This window comes from Neofelis nebulosa, chromosome 5, assembly GCF_028018385.1.
Source record: "Neofelis nebulosa isolate mNeoNeb1 chromosome 5, mNeoNeb1.pri, whole genome shotgun sequence".
NCBI lineage: Eukaryota > Metazoa > Chordata > Mammalia > Carnivora > Felidae > Neofelis > Neofelis nebulosa.
In genome coordinates, this window is record NC_080786.1 from 127,094,312 (window position 1) to 127,107,521 (window position 13,210).

The 13,210-nt window shown below is 36.6% G+C and overlaps 1 protein-coding gene across 1 annotated transcript in view; it reads left to right on the top strand.

The window, feature by feature from the left end:
- The window catches only part of ROBO1 (roundabout guidance receptor 1), a 1,142,978-nt gene that overhangs the window by 628,350 nt on the left and 501,418 nt on the right, over positions 1–13,210 (top strand). The window contains exon 3 of the mRNA XM_058731718.1: positions 3,030–3,113. Within this exon, the coding sequence (XP_058587701.1) occupies positions 3,030–3,113 (84 nt within the window). The remainder of the gene's footprint in view (positions 1–3,029; positions 3,114–13,210) is intronic.

The following is a 13,210-nucleotide window of genomic DNA, read 5'->3' on the forward strand; positions in this document are numbered from 1 at the left end:
ACTTAAGTGAGATTTGCATTCTTGGTTACCATCTGTTCATTAATTCATTTATTATCTTAAAGGAAAAAAAAACTGTTTAAGCCCATAGAATATTGCAGGCCCAGTGTAAGGTGGTGGGTGTACCAATGTGACGCAGACAGATTACCTGACCCTGGGGAATTCAGTCTAATGGGGGTGTCAGGCACATAGAACCCGGCACCCTTGTGACTGTGCATTTCTAGATGTTACGGTGGCTTTCATCAGTTGCAGCCACGCCTACATCAATTCAAATCTGGATGGTCCTAAATTCAGACTTGGGGCACAAGAAAGACTTCTTCAGACATTGTAAGCACTAAATAATCTATTGCCTCCTTGTATTCTTTACCGTGGCTCACATAATCAATACTATTCAACAAAACATTTAAATAAATACTTTTTGGGCTCTCTTTAAATTAGTCCTAAAGCTCATGTGCAGTGAGTCAAGTGACTATTTCCTGTTACAATTATCTTTTGACAGGAAGGAGTAGGAAGAAAAATTGAGAGCAGTTAGTAAAAATGGCATCTTTTGTTCTATAGCTGTAGCATATTTTTAATTAAAGGCAGTACTGGTTAGATAGAATGTGTTTTATAGATATGGTTAGATTCATTGATTAATGCGAAGTCTGTTCTTTCCTGAGCCTAAGCAGGGGTCAGAAGGGTGATGCATGGGGACAGGAAAGCAAATTTTAAAAACACTCAGGATAAATTAGACATTGGTGAAAAATCCTACTTTAAACAGATCTATGTATCTCGTTTCAAAGGACAGTGAACTTCCTTTCCTCATCCCTACCCTACTGCTTTTGAACACATGTCCTCAGTTTCAGGGAACATTCAGTAACAAAGGTGCAAAAGTCTTATGATACTGTATATTCAAACTGAGTTCATGCTGTGGATTTGGATAGATTTTTATCTTATTTTTAACAGAGAGATTACAAATGTGTGTATCTACATTTAATAAACTCTTCCATCATAAATTAAAAGTAGCTCTTTCTTTGAAAAACTGTGTTTGCAACTAAAAATAATCAGTCTGTAAAATTAAGGTGACCCTAAACACTTCATATCTTTTAAAACAATATTGTGGGTAAGCAGGGAAGTTGTCCTTAAAAGTCTTTTAATACATTTGAACCAGGACCTTCTATCTATCTTCCTGTATCAACCTCTTTTATTTGGTTAGTTTGCTTGAGTAAGGTTACTTCGTTTATGGCAGAACATTGTGCTAACACTGACACAAAATACACACACACACACACAAACACACACACACACACACACACACACACACACACACACACACACACACAAAACCTGTTTCCCATTCTCTTTTATTGATGTGACTTAAATCTCTGCCCTAAACAACTAATGCATACAAATAGGTTACAGGCTGGAGGCGTGGAAAGGAGACCCTTTTCCTGCTATACTACTTCCTGAGTTGACTTTAAGGATAAATAGGACAACAGCTATTGCTGGAAAGGCAAGGATAAATAGAGCAATAACCAGCATTTTTTCTTTAGTCTGCAGATATCCACACCTTTTTTTTCCCTTCGTGTTAGCCACATCAGGTTAATTATATGACCCATGAGCTGGAGAGGAAGGGAGACGGGGAGACAGAGTGGATAGATATACTACATGCAAAAAGTCACAAAGTGACCCACGTTAGATTTTATATCCTCTTTTAAAAAATTCTTAATCCTCCCTGAAGAATTGTGTGTAGGACAAAATGTATCAACCTCGCTGAAAAAACTAGCAGGGACACAGAATTAATAACCCCTGTGATGTTTCTGGAGAGGCATTACCTGCACATACTCGCTGCCTCGTTCATAAGTGACATACTTTCTTCCTCAAGTAAACAGCTGTGCTCCTTCACTGCTCAGACCAAGAAATTCTGTGTAGACGATATTTAAGGTGATGAAAAGCCTGCAGAACACCTCAACATGAATGACCTATGACGCGACGGTATTCCACTTAGGAGGTACACACTTAGCTTTTATTGTGTCTGTGTCCGCTTATCAGCAATGAAGCTAGATATTCTGCTCATATTTATCTAACACACATAGATATGATATGTACAGTGACCGAGCACAAGTGAAATTAGTCGTGGTGTCGTTGGGCTTCCGTGTGTATTTATAATGCAACTCAGCTTCTGGATATTAGAACTTTAGTGTCATTTTGCTTGGCCTCGTTTCTAAAATTCTACATTGGAAAATGAATGTGCAGTGTGAAAAGCATAAAAAGCGTTTCTTTCATTCAAGAAAAATCAGAATAGATGAATGAAAATACTTATCTGGATGACTGTAATACAGAATCTCGAGCAATTTGGAATGTTTTAAAATATCCAGCCCCAAACGTCCAAAGTTAAGTGTTGTTTTACTTATGCATTTGTTTCAGTAAATTCATCTCCATCCTTTAAGATGATAAAGTGTTGCCTTCCGAAGGATGTGATGTTGCACTGCTTTCTTTGCTGTTGCTTAGGAAAAGTATGACATTTTTATAATCCACCCTCTTATTTGACAAGACCCTATTTTTCCCCACACCCTGCCCCCCCCCACCCATATGAGGTACAGTCCCTTGAGTCTGTAATTGGCAGGAGATGAAGCGATGATGGGGAGTGATCACAGTCAATAGCTTTGATTAACAATAAGGTGGAAAATTAGCAATGCTAGCATTCAGCCACCCTGCCCTCTCCCTCCTCCATATGCTCCCTCAGTCCGTGCTGGCGGCCTCACAGAGGGCAGTCAGAGCCCTCCGCCAGCTTTGAAGTGCAGCAAAGGTGCAGGCAGAGAAGAGAATTAGGGAAATTAAGGAGAAGTAGTAGAAACCGTAAGCCATGATGCTGAGACCTCCGTGCGGCTCAGTGTGCTGCAGGAGGGGCAGGGAGGAAGTGTGCTGTGTGTTGTCCCTGTGTGTTTTTCTGTCACATGTGGATTTACTTGTGTCTGGACATGCTGTGATCGAAATGGCAACTACTGTTACTACTGTGACCCCATCAGCAGCTCTGGTGTTGTTTCCGACAGACCCTGAAGACCTAGAGAGGGGGAACGACAACGGGACGCCCATCCCCACCTCTGATAATGATGACAATTCGCTGGGCTACACAGGTAGAGTGTTTCTTCCCAAATCCTCACCGTCCATGCCTCCTAAAAATGCCTCCACCTCCATCAATCATCAACCACCTGTGTAAAATTATCTACCCATCCCTGCTTCCTGCTAACAACTGCTACAACTTCTTGTCCTCGTTTTCCAGACTTCATTCTTCAGCTGGGAGGTCATATTGCTAAAGTAAATACTTTGGGGAAAAGCAATTTAACTTCAAAACTGCATGCATTTGTGTTGTCGATTTTTAATTTAAAAAAAAGAGAGAGAGAATACTTAGCAGCCGGAAACTTTGATATTGCTAATTTGTTCAGGCAGATAATATAATATTATCTTAGAGATGTAATATTTGACTACACTGCTATCAAAGAAATAAGACTCTCTGCAAGTAATTGCACTTCAAAATTGTCTGTAATTGTTTGTTTGTTTTGTAGTCTTATAAATAACAGAAAGCAAACTCCTAACAAGTGTAATGCAGTCATAAATACCAACTTATACTCAGGATTGTCTTTGCATGGACTCATTGTTACCTTATCTATGAGCCACTTGTTAAGTAGATGCATGTGCACACCGACATTAAAGTAAAAATTAACTAATCGAATGCGCTGGAAATAATTCATATTATGAATGGCTAAGAGAGACCGCCTTGGAAATACATAAATGTTTCTTGAAGAATTTGTAAGTATAGCTCTAAATATAATCATGTAAGTTACACATCTGAGACAATTTGACTAAAACTTTAGATAAAGGCAAAGAATAAAATACATCACTTATAGCCCATTAAATCAGATAATGATGTCATAGTGGGCTCGTTGTACTAGCAGCTATTTATTATGGTCTTTTCATTAGTTCTTATTAGCACAGTTCTCCATAGACTGCTAGGTTGTGGGCTATGGATAGAGGTGTGTGTGTGTGTGTGTGTGTGTGTGTGTGTGTGTGTGCGCGCGCGCGCATGCACGCGCACACACGCATGTTGACGTATTTGGAGTTAAAGATAATGAAGAACTCTTCTTATCATTACAGTCTTACGGATGATTGTGTTAGAGACCAATCCAAGAGACATTTTTCACATTGTATAAAATAATAGACTAATCCAATAGGCATTTTCACATCGTATAAAATAATACACTGGTACTTTCCTTGAGAAGCAGCCTCCCTATTTTCATAGAAATAATTTTCTCCAGTAATCTCTCATTTACACAATTGTAGGATTTAAACATTTGGAATAAGTACTAAAATTAATAAAATCTTTACAAACAATTTAATATTTATTATATTTATTTTAGCCTTATAGATAACTCATTCTGATTTTCTCTTATCTTTCACCGAAGAACTGAGATGAAAGGACAAACAAATCAAAGCCCATTGGTGGTAAGATGGTGAAGAAGCTGGTATGATACTTTCTCAGAAACTTAGCTAGAACAAGGGTTGTAAATGTCACTTCTTAATACCATAAAAGGAAGTTCATACGAGTGAAATGAATCAGAGACAGTGTTCTTTCTCGTGGGTATTCTCATTTGCCAGTGCATCGTAGTTCTATTCCCTGGTGCTCAGCCAGTCTAAACAACTGCATTGTTTAGATACACTAATAGGGTTTGCTCTTTGTCTTTTATGGATTTCCTGAAAATTATATATCTCCAATGCATAAATCACGTTGCAGTGTTGAATTAAGAGAACTTGAATAACAATGCATTTAAGAATAAATTATAACATTTAAATTTTTGTTATATCTATTTATTTTTCCTCCTTACCTTAATCAGTAACCAGATTTCTGCTATTAAACATATCAGATGAATTAAGATGAGATAATAAACTCATAAAATTATCTTTGTATTCTACAAGGGAACTAATTAAAGCAGCACATTTAATGTGATGTGACTGCAAAACAATCTTCGGAATAATTTTGTTCCTGAGACTCTAACTCTTTATGAACTCTGGTATCAAAGGAAGTTCATTCTGTATATTTTGTCTCACTAAATTCTTGATTATTCAGGAACCTTTCTTTCTACTATATGAATTAAACATGCTGTTTGTCTCTTTCACTTGCATATTGACCATTTCTTTGCTCATTAAAACCTCTATTGGAAGCGATAAGAAAAATTAAATAGAAAATAATGCTTTTTGTCTGCTTGATAACAATTATAAAGATCTCAGTTTAGCTCTGAGACTGAAACAATTGTGCAGAGTGTTACCTGAAACTACCAAGAGATTTATTTTATGTGCATTTGTGTGGGTGTGTGTGGGTGTATGTGGGTATGTGTGAGTGTGTTTGTGTGTGTGACTCCCTTTAATCACATAAAATTGAGTTGATAGAATCTTTATATTAGGGGAAACTCAGTTCAGAAGGAAGTGAGAAGGTCTATCTGCTCAGGAACTTTTTTACATACTTAATGTAACTTACCTCTAGTATACCTGGAGTTTAGTAACTCTGAATATAGCAGCAAAAACATTGTCAGAAATAAAATATAAATATTGAGCAATTTAGAGAATATACCATGCAGTTGTCAAATAAGTCACTGATATGACTTAGCTGCAGGATACGTTTTTATGAGAGTTAACAAGTAAATACATCAGGTATTATTTGAGGGGTCTATACACTTTGCAAAGCATCACAAAATGACTGTGAAAATTGTATATGCCAGATGTTTACTTTTTAGTACATGTTGTTTCACTCTGTTGAGCTGACAAGTGAGACTTCTCTCTCTTCCCCTAACATTCATGGGTATAAAGAAGAAAAGCTTCCCAGAGGAATCTGTACAATTGTGGAAAACATTTTTGGGGGAGCATGAAACAGTCCCAAAGGGAAATCACCAGTTCACTAAAATTCATACTCACACTCCCCTCAATTCTCTTTTTTGACCACTATAAAGAGAATAATTTCCACTGTGAGCTAATTTGTCACTGTATCTTCTCAACTGCTCAAACCATTTGAGACCATCACTGTCAAATTGACCCATCAAACTAAAATCCATGGTTCTCAGATCATACACATAAATGAATATTTTTATTAATGATCTAATCAGTGAGTGATAATCTCTTATTAATAGTACTTGCTACTTAAACCATATACCATACTTACCTAAATGGTATAAGTGATTTAATTGAAAGGTTCAGGGGGAAAAAAATGGTAATATGAAGTTCAGGAGAGAAATACGTACCGATTCCCGTTCTGACCACTTTCAGACACAATATTACAAAGCCGTGTTAAGATTTAAAACATTTTAGTCTCTCTTTTACTGATCAATGAATGCAGAGCAATTTCTAAGGTGGCACAGTGAGGTTCTATTAAAGTGGACTTGTGCATTATTTAGACAAGTAGCCCATTTCCCGTTTAACCAAGAATGTCATAAATATTGGGGATCATTTAACAGTTCACAGTGTATAGCCTTTGTTGCAGGAACAAGTAATATGGGGTTTCAAATCAGCACTTTGTGGGGTCAGACACACATCATTCCAAAGAGGTTGAATATAAAATAATCAATGATTCTTTTTAAAAGCAATGCCTGAAAACAGTACATTGTTTTTGACTTCTGGAAGTGCATATGGTGTTTCACAAATATGTTGTGAATCACAAAAAAATAATCTGTTTAGGAATATTTAAATGTCCAAAGTATACATATAGTCCATGTAGAGTTTTTCTTAGTGACAAAAAATTTGAAGAGCAGTCTACTGATACATAACAAGTTAGGGAATAAAGCAGGAGCTACTGACTTCCTACCAGCATCCATAACCTTTTTAGAAAGTGCTAATTATTTGTTAGAAAATGTATGAATTTTATTTGTTTTTCTGAGAACCAAAAAAAGTCTATAAATTTTATTTGTAATGTCTGAAATATATTGTTTGTCCCCATTTTCACATTTTATTTTAAAAATAAAACAATCTCCCCCATCTCTATAGGTGTTTTAAGGATTAGACTCCTATATTTATAGTAGTATAATGGAAGAAAACCTTACCACAAATTTAAAATCCTAAAACTGAACAATTATCAGCGTTATGTCAGTACCAATTTAAGTAAAAAATCTAGCCTTGGAAAGTTAGAAACTCCAGAGTAATTTCAAATGGGCATAGTAGAATCTTCTACCCTTCTACCCACTTCTACCCATTCCGAATAAAGTTTGGTTATAATTCTGTTTAAAAGGAAACAAGATATATTCTGTCTTATTGAAAAAAATATATCTTGGACGCATTAGTGTGTTTGCCCACATGCACTCAAATAGCAACCCCAAAACATATTTTGCCTCATGTTTTAGGATTTGGACAAATAACTGTTCATTGCTAGGGGACATTGATTCTTCTGTCCCTCTGCATTCTTAATTATAGAGTTTCACAATTATGGTCAAACAAAAATTCCATTTTGGCATGTGCATTTTTAAAAATGTATGCATTGATGCTAATAACCAGCATTTATTATCATTCCATGTATGGAGTGCAATTTTCTCAACACTAATGCTCATTGCCACTTTCTCAGGAAGGCGCTATTGTTAAAAGCAACAGTGTCTACTGTCTGCCTCAGCATTCCAGAATAGAAATAGTCCCTCATTAACCATACTTTTTTCCAACATTGCAGAGGCTGTTGAGGTGGTGGCTACAAGCTTCATTTGAGCGTGTGGTTAGAAATTGAATAGCTTAACCATGCTCCTATGCAACAGCACAGTTCTGGTCACCAACATTTTAGGGCCCTGCCAATTTTTAATCATAGGTTCTTTATCATCACACTGACTGGTGCACATCATTTTTAAAAAATCAAATAGGACAAAAGCTTTAAACAAAACCAAGAGAGTCCCATTTTACCTTCCTATCCTTGAACCCGCTTACTCTTAACCTCTTTTACTCTTTTGGATGTATCTTCTGATAGTTTCCTTTCTATTTTTAAATAATATGTATCCACAAATGATTCTTGATTTGTCAATATTAGGTATTTTCTTTTACTCATTCTTTTGCCATCACATTCTTTGTCAAATTAACAGTTTACATTGGTATTATGAAGCAAATTTTCCCCAGATGAATCTACTGCAGAGCCAAGTAAAATACTATAATTGCATTTCTTTCTTTATATGAGATTGTTTATTTTCTGCAGTTAATAATTACATTTTTAAACTTCCTATAGGCTTAATCCTATCTAATGCTCCACTAATCTGAGGTTTTTCCAGGCATCTGCCTCATAAAATACTCCACGTTTTCGTCTCAAAATGACCGGTTTCTCTCTAGCCCTGGGATTTTCTCCTTCACTTGTTTTTGTTGGATCTCTTATTTCTAGATCTCATTTCTTCCTCTTTTTTGGGTTTATCTCCTTGTTAACAGAAGCCTTGTCTCAGAAAGCACCTCACAATAGAACTTTTAAAATGTCAAAAATAAGGAAGTTTTACTCTGATGTGCCTTGTGGTGGTGGCTTGTCCATTTTTGCTTATTGTTTATTTGCTTTTCTTGATTATTCTGGGTACTTGAGGGGACTTGCAAATGGGAGAATCATATATCTTCATTATGGGAAATTTTCTTAAATTATTTTTTGAGAACACCAGTCACTGTATTGTCCGCTGCCCTTTGTTTGGAATCGCTCTTAGGCAGTGGACCTTTTAGATTGATTCATTGAATCTCTTATCTTTTCTTCCCTATTTTCTAACTATTTGTCATTTTCCTCCCAACTTTCTTAGAAACATTCTTTTTTTAGAAGTTTTTGTTTAAATTCCAGTTAGTTAACATGCAGTGTAATATTAGTTTCAGGTGTACAATATAGGGATCCAACACTTCCATACAATGCTTGGTGCTCATCACAAGTTCACTCCTTAATCCCCATCCCCTATTTTACGTGCCCCACCTGTCCACCTGCCCTCTGGTAACTATCAGTTTGTTCTCTATAGTTGAGTCTGTTTCTTGGTTTGCCTTTCTCTTCTTTTTTCTGGGAAACATTCTTGCTGTTTATTGCCTACCAATGCTTTTAGAATTATTTTGTGTTTGTTTATTATATGTAAATTTCTGAAAGCTCTTTCTTATTTACTGATATTTATAAAGAGTTTCCATAAGCTCGTTGATATTTATTTTTTTTTTAATTTTTTTTAACGTTTTTTTATTTATTTTTGAGACAGAGAGAGACAGAGCATGAACGGGGGAGGGGCAGAGAGAGAGGGAGACACAGAACCGGAAGCAGGCTCCAGGCTCTGGGCCATCAGCCCAGAGCCCGACGCGGGGCTCGAACTCACGGACCGTGAGATCGTGACCTGAGCTGAAGTTGGACGCTCAACCGACTGAGCCACCCAGGCGCCCCAAAGCTCGTTGATATTTAAAGTAATTTCTCTGATTCTAGTCAACTGCTTTTTCTACTATATGTCTGCAGTTCCCAAAATATAGATAAAGAATTAGAAATCCACCTAAAAGCCATCAATTTACAGGTGAGGAAACTAGGACCCTTAAAGCTATCATGATTTTACAAAGATAGTATAGATATTTAGCAATAAAGATTTAACATCCTCCAAATTAAATTTTTAGTGTTTTTTCTAACTTAAAATACTTCACAGAGGGACACCTGGGTAGCTTAGTGGGTTGAGTGACAGATTCTTGATTTTGACTCAGGTCATGATCCCAGGGTTGTGGGATCGAGCCCCATGTCAAGCTCCAAACTGAGCATGGAACCTGTTAAGTCAGTCTGTCTCTCTCTCTCTCTCTCTCTCTCTCTCTCTCTCTCTCTCTGTCCCTCCCTCCCTCCCTCCCTGTGCCCCTCTCTCTAGCTAGTGCACTTGAAATATAAATAAATGAATGAATGAATGAATAAATAAATAAATAAATAAATAAAACTTCACAGAATTGATAGGAGATGAGAACATGTAGGAAAATAAACTGCAGAATAAAACTAACACTATACTTTAGTGCTTACATAGACTTTTTAAAGTACCTTATATTTGGCTCTAGAAAAATAACACTAATTTACAAGTTCATGTCAAGTAGCTTACTCTCTATGAAATATCTGGATAATCACTTATTCATTTACTTGAACCAATTCACATATTGAGTACCTGCTCTGGGGAGAGCCTTGTATTAGGAATTTGGCGGTATATAAGATCTAAAAGTTAAAGTCAACATCATGCATGATTCCTCTCTGGATCATTATATCTGATGGTCCGCTCATTGACATGCAGTTTGCCAGCTTGTGCCCTGGTTGTGCATTAATTTTTGTATAATAACTTAATAAACATTTCTTAAAACAATAAATTAAGCCATTTCTACTTGTTACGGACACATATTGGGAATAATATATGCCACATCAACTTAACTTATTGAGCTAGTCTTAAGCAGTTAAGGAAAAGAGATACATGTTTCTTTTTTCCCCAGAATTATAAAACTGTCAAATTTGTGATTTGTTTTGAGTGACCTCAATTACTAGAAAATTTTTGCCAGTTCTCAAAAATGGGAAAGGGAACAAATGAGACAGAAGATTGGGATCATGGGTTGAATTTATGTATAATATTCCAAAATTGAGAGAAAGAGGAAAAAAATAGTTTTATTTTCATTATTATTGACAATAGGGAGCAGATATGCCTACATCTGTCTTCCTGAAACTTAAGGGAGCAGACGTGGAAGCTTCAGGTTGATTTGAGTGTCAAAAAGTAAGCTGAACTCTGATGACAATAGGTTCTATAAAAGAACAGTTTAAAGCAGTTTATCTCAATTATTATTTTAAGTGTATTTATTTTGGGAGGGGAAGGGCAGAGAGATTTGAGAGAGAGAATCCTAAGCAGGTTCCACACTGTCAGTGCAGACCCCAATGTGGGGCTCCAACCTAGGAACCGTGAGATCATGACCTGAACTGAAACCAACAGTCGGACGTTTGACTGAGCCACCCAGGCGCCCCTATTTTTCGTAATTAAGTAAATTTTACGTTGTCCTCATATTAATAACACTACTCTAATTCTAGAATTTTTCATGAACATCTTGGAAATTTAAATCATTCCAAAAAGATGTTAACTAAGGCATAAACGATTATACTTAGTATTTGATAATATTTTCAGGTAAGAAAACTTTCAGTTAAATATTTTGATTTTTCTATGCTGTGGGAAGAAAGAGTACAGTGTCTTAGCTTATTATAAAATGGAAAAGCCTTAATTTTTATAGGAAAATTTCATTTAATTTTACTTTCTTCAACTAGAAATTCAAGTGGAAAAAATACTTTTTATGGATATTTTTGATTTGAAATTTTGAAAGAATGCTTTGATTTTTAAAATATTTCCACAGTGAAAAATTTTAGACATATGTTGGGAATTACACAAACTTGGGAACATAAAGTAGGCAGGCATTCTTTAGGTATGGTGATGTCCTGAAGACAGAGCACCTGTACATATAAGGAATTCAGATCAACAAATTATTTTAAAAATTTTAAGAAAATTTTTAAAAATATGTACTCCTCGTGTCATAGCATCTGTAACAAAGTCACTCCCTTTTTATCTGGATAAGTCAATAAGTATCTGTATTTAACCAGTAATTTTTGCAAGACGATTGATATTTGAGCTTAACTATTGTCCACATTGCTTATAGAGGCCTGGCTTTGGAAATGACTCCCTACTAACCCAGAAAGACGTGTCCCAGGCCCAAAGCCTTCTCAGCAGTGATTGTAAACAGCGTGACACTCAACTTCCAGTCAGGAGCTATCAGGACACAGTCAAGGGTAAAGTCTCATCCCTGCACTACTTCCGATCCCTGCTGTAGTCTCATGCAACTCATCCCCCCCCCCCCAACTCTTTTGTTTTGGATTTTCCAATTCATAAAAAGGAAATGATACTTGGCAAATGACTAATTTTTTGGAAATGAAAAGATACTTGGCTCTTTCTTTTTTTTAAATTTTTTTTAATGTTTATTTATTTTTGAGAGACAGAATGTGAGTGGAGGAGGGGCAGAGAGAGAGAAAGACACAGAATCTGAAGAGGCTCCAGGCTCTGAGCTATCAGCACAGAGCCCGACGCGGGGCTCGAACTCACAAACCGCAAGATCATGACCTGAGTCGAAGTCAGACACTTAACTGACTGAGCCACCCAGGCTCCCCGATAACTGGCTTTTTCTAATGTCTAATTTTTAGAGGTAATCTTAGGCAATGACCACTTTTAATGGTCATTACGTTTATTCCTATAGAACTTTTTTTCATAATTCATGGACGTCAGTCTAACTTCTGCTCGTTGCAAAAAGTTAATACATAGAGGGCTATGCAATCAGTACATAAGCATTTGACACAAACATAAACCATTTTACTATTATTTTACATTGCTGCCAAAAAACTTTTGAATCAGCTACATGTTAGTATCACAGTGATAGGTGAGTACTACAGTAAGTAATACTGTAGTAACAAGCAAAAATCAAATGTCCAGGGCAACTCAAGATAAGTGTTCCAAGGCAATGTAATGAAAATGTATGTCTCCCTAAGGCATGACATGGGTGGAGAGGGATTCTGTTTAACATAGTCATTCAGATTTCCAAGGCTAACAGATATGCTACCATGACACAGGCTTCCATGATTACAATAGCAGTAAGATCATGAACTGGCTTTAAAAGCTTCTGTACAGGGGTGCCTTGATGGCTCAGTTGTTTAAGCATCTGACTTTGGCTCAGGTCACGATCTTGAGGTTCGTGAGTTCGAGTCCTGCATCGGGCCTTGTGCTCACAGTTTGGAGCCTGGGGCCTGCATCAGATTCTGTGTCTCCCTCTCTCTCTGCCTCTACCCTTCTCACACTCTATCTCTCTCTCTCCAAAATAATTAAACATTAAAAAAAAAAGTTTCTGCAGGAAGTGACTACTGCTCTTTTAGTGATCCAGAGAAAGTCACATGGACACACCTAATCAACAGAGTAGGGAAGTGCAATTCTATCATGGCCTCAGAGGAGGGAGAACTAGAAATACTTGGAGAACAATACTGATCACTACTAGCCTGGCAATGAAAAAAGGAGTTTGTCATTGGTTCAGAACATTTGCCCCTACCTTGAGGAAAGAAATTTTATTTCACGTGGCACCCAGTGGTTCCATAACTGGTATACTGAATATTCAGTTGTCTTTTCCTTCAATTCATTGCTGAAAAAATAATTTCTTTGTTCAAAATCAGTGGGATTTTTTTGGTCTTTTTTTTAAG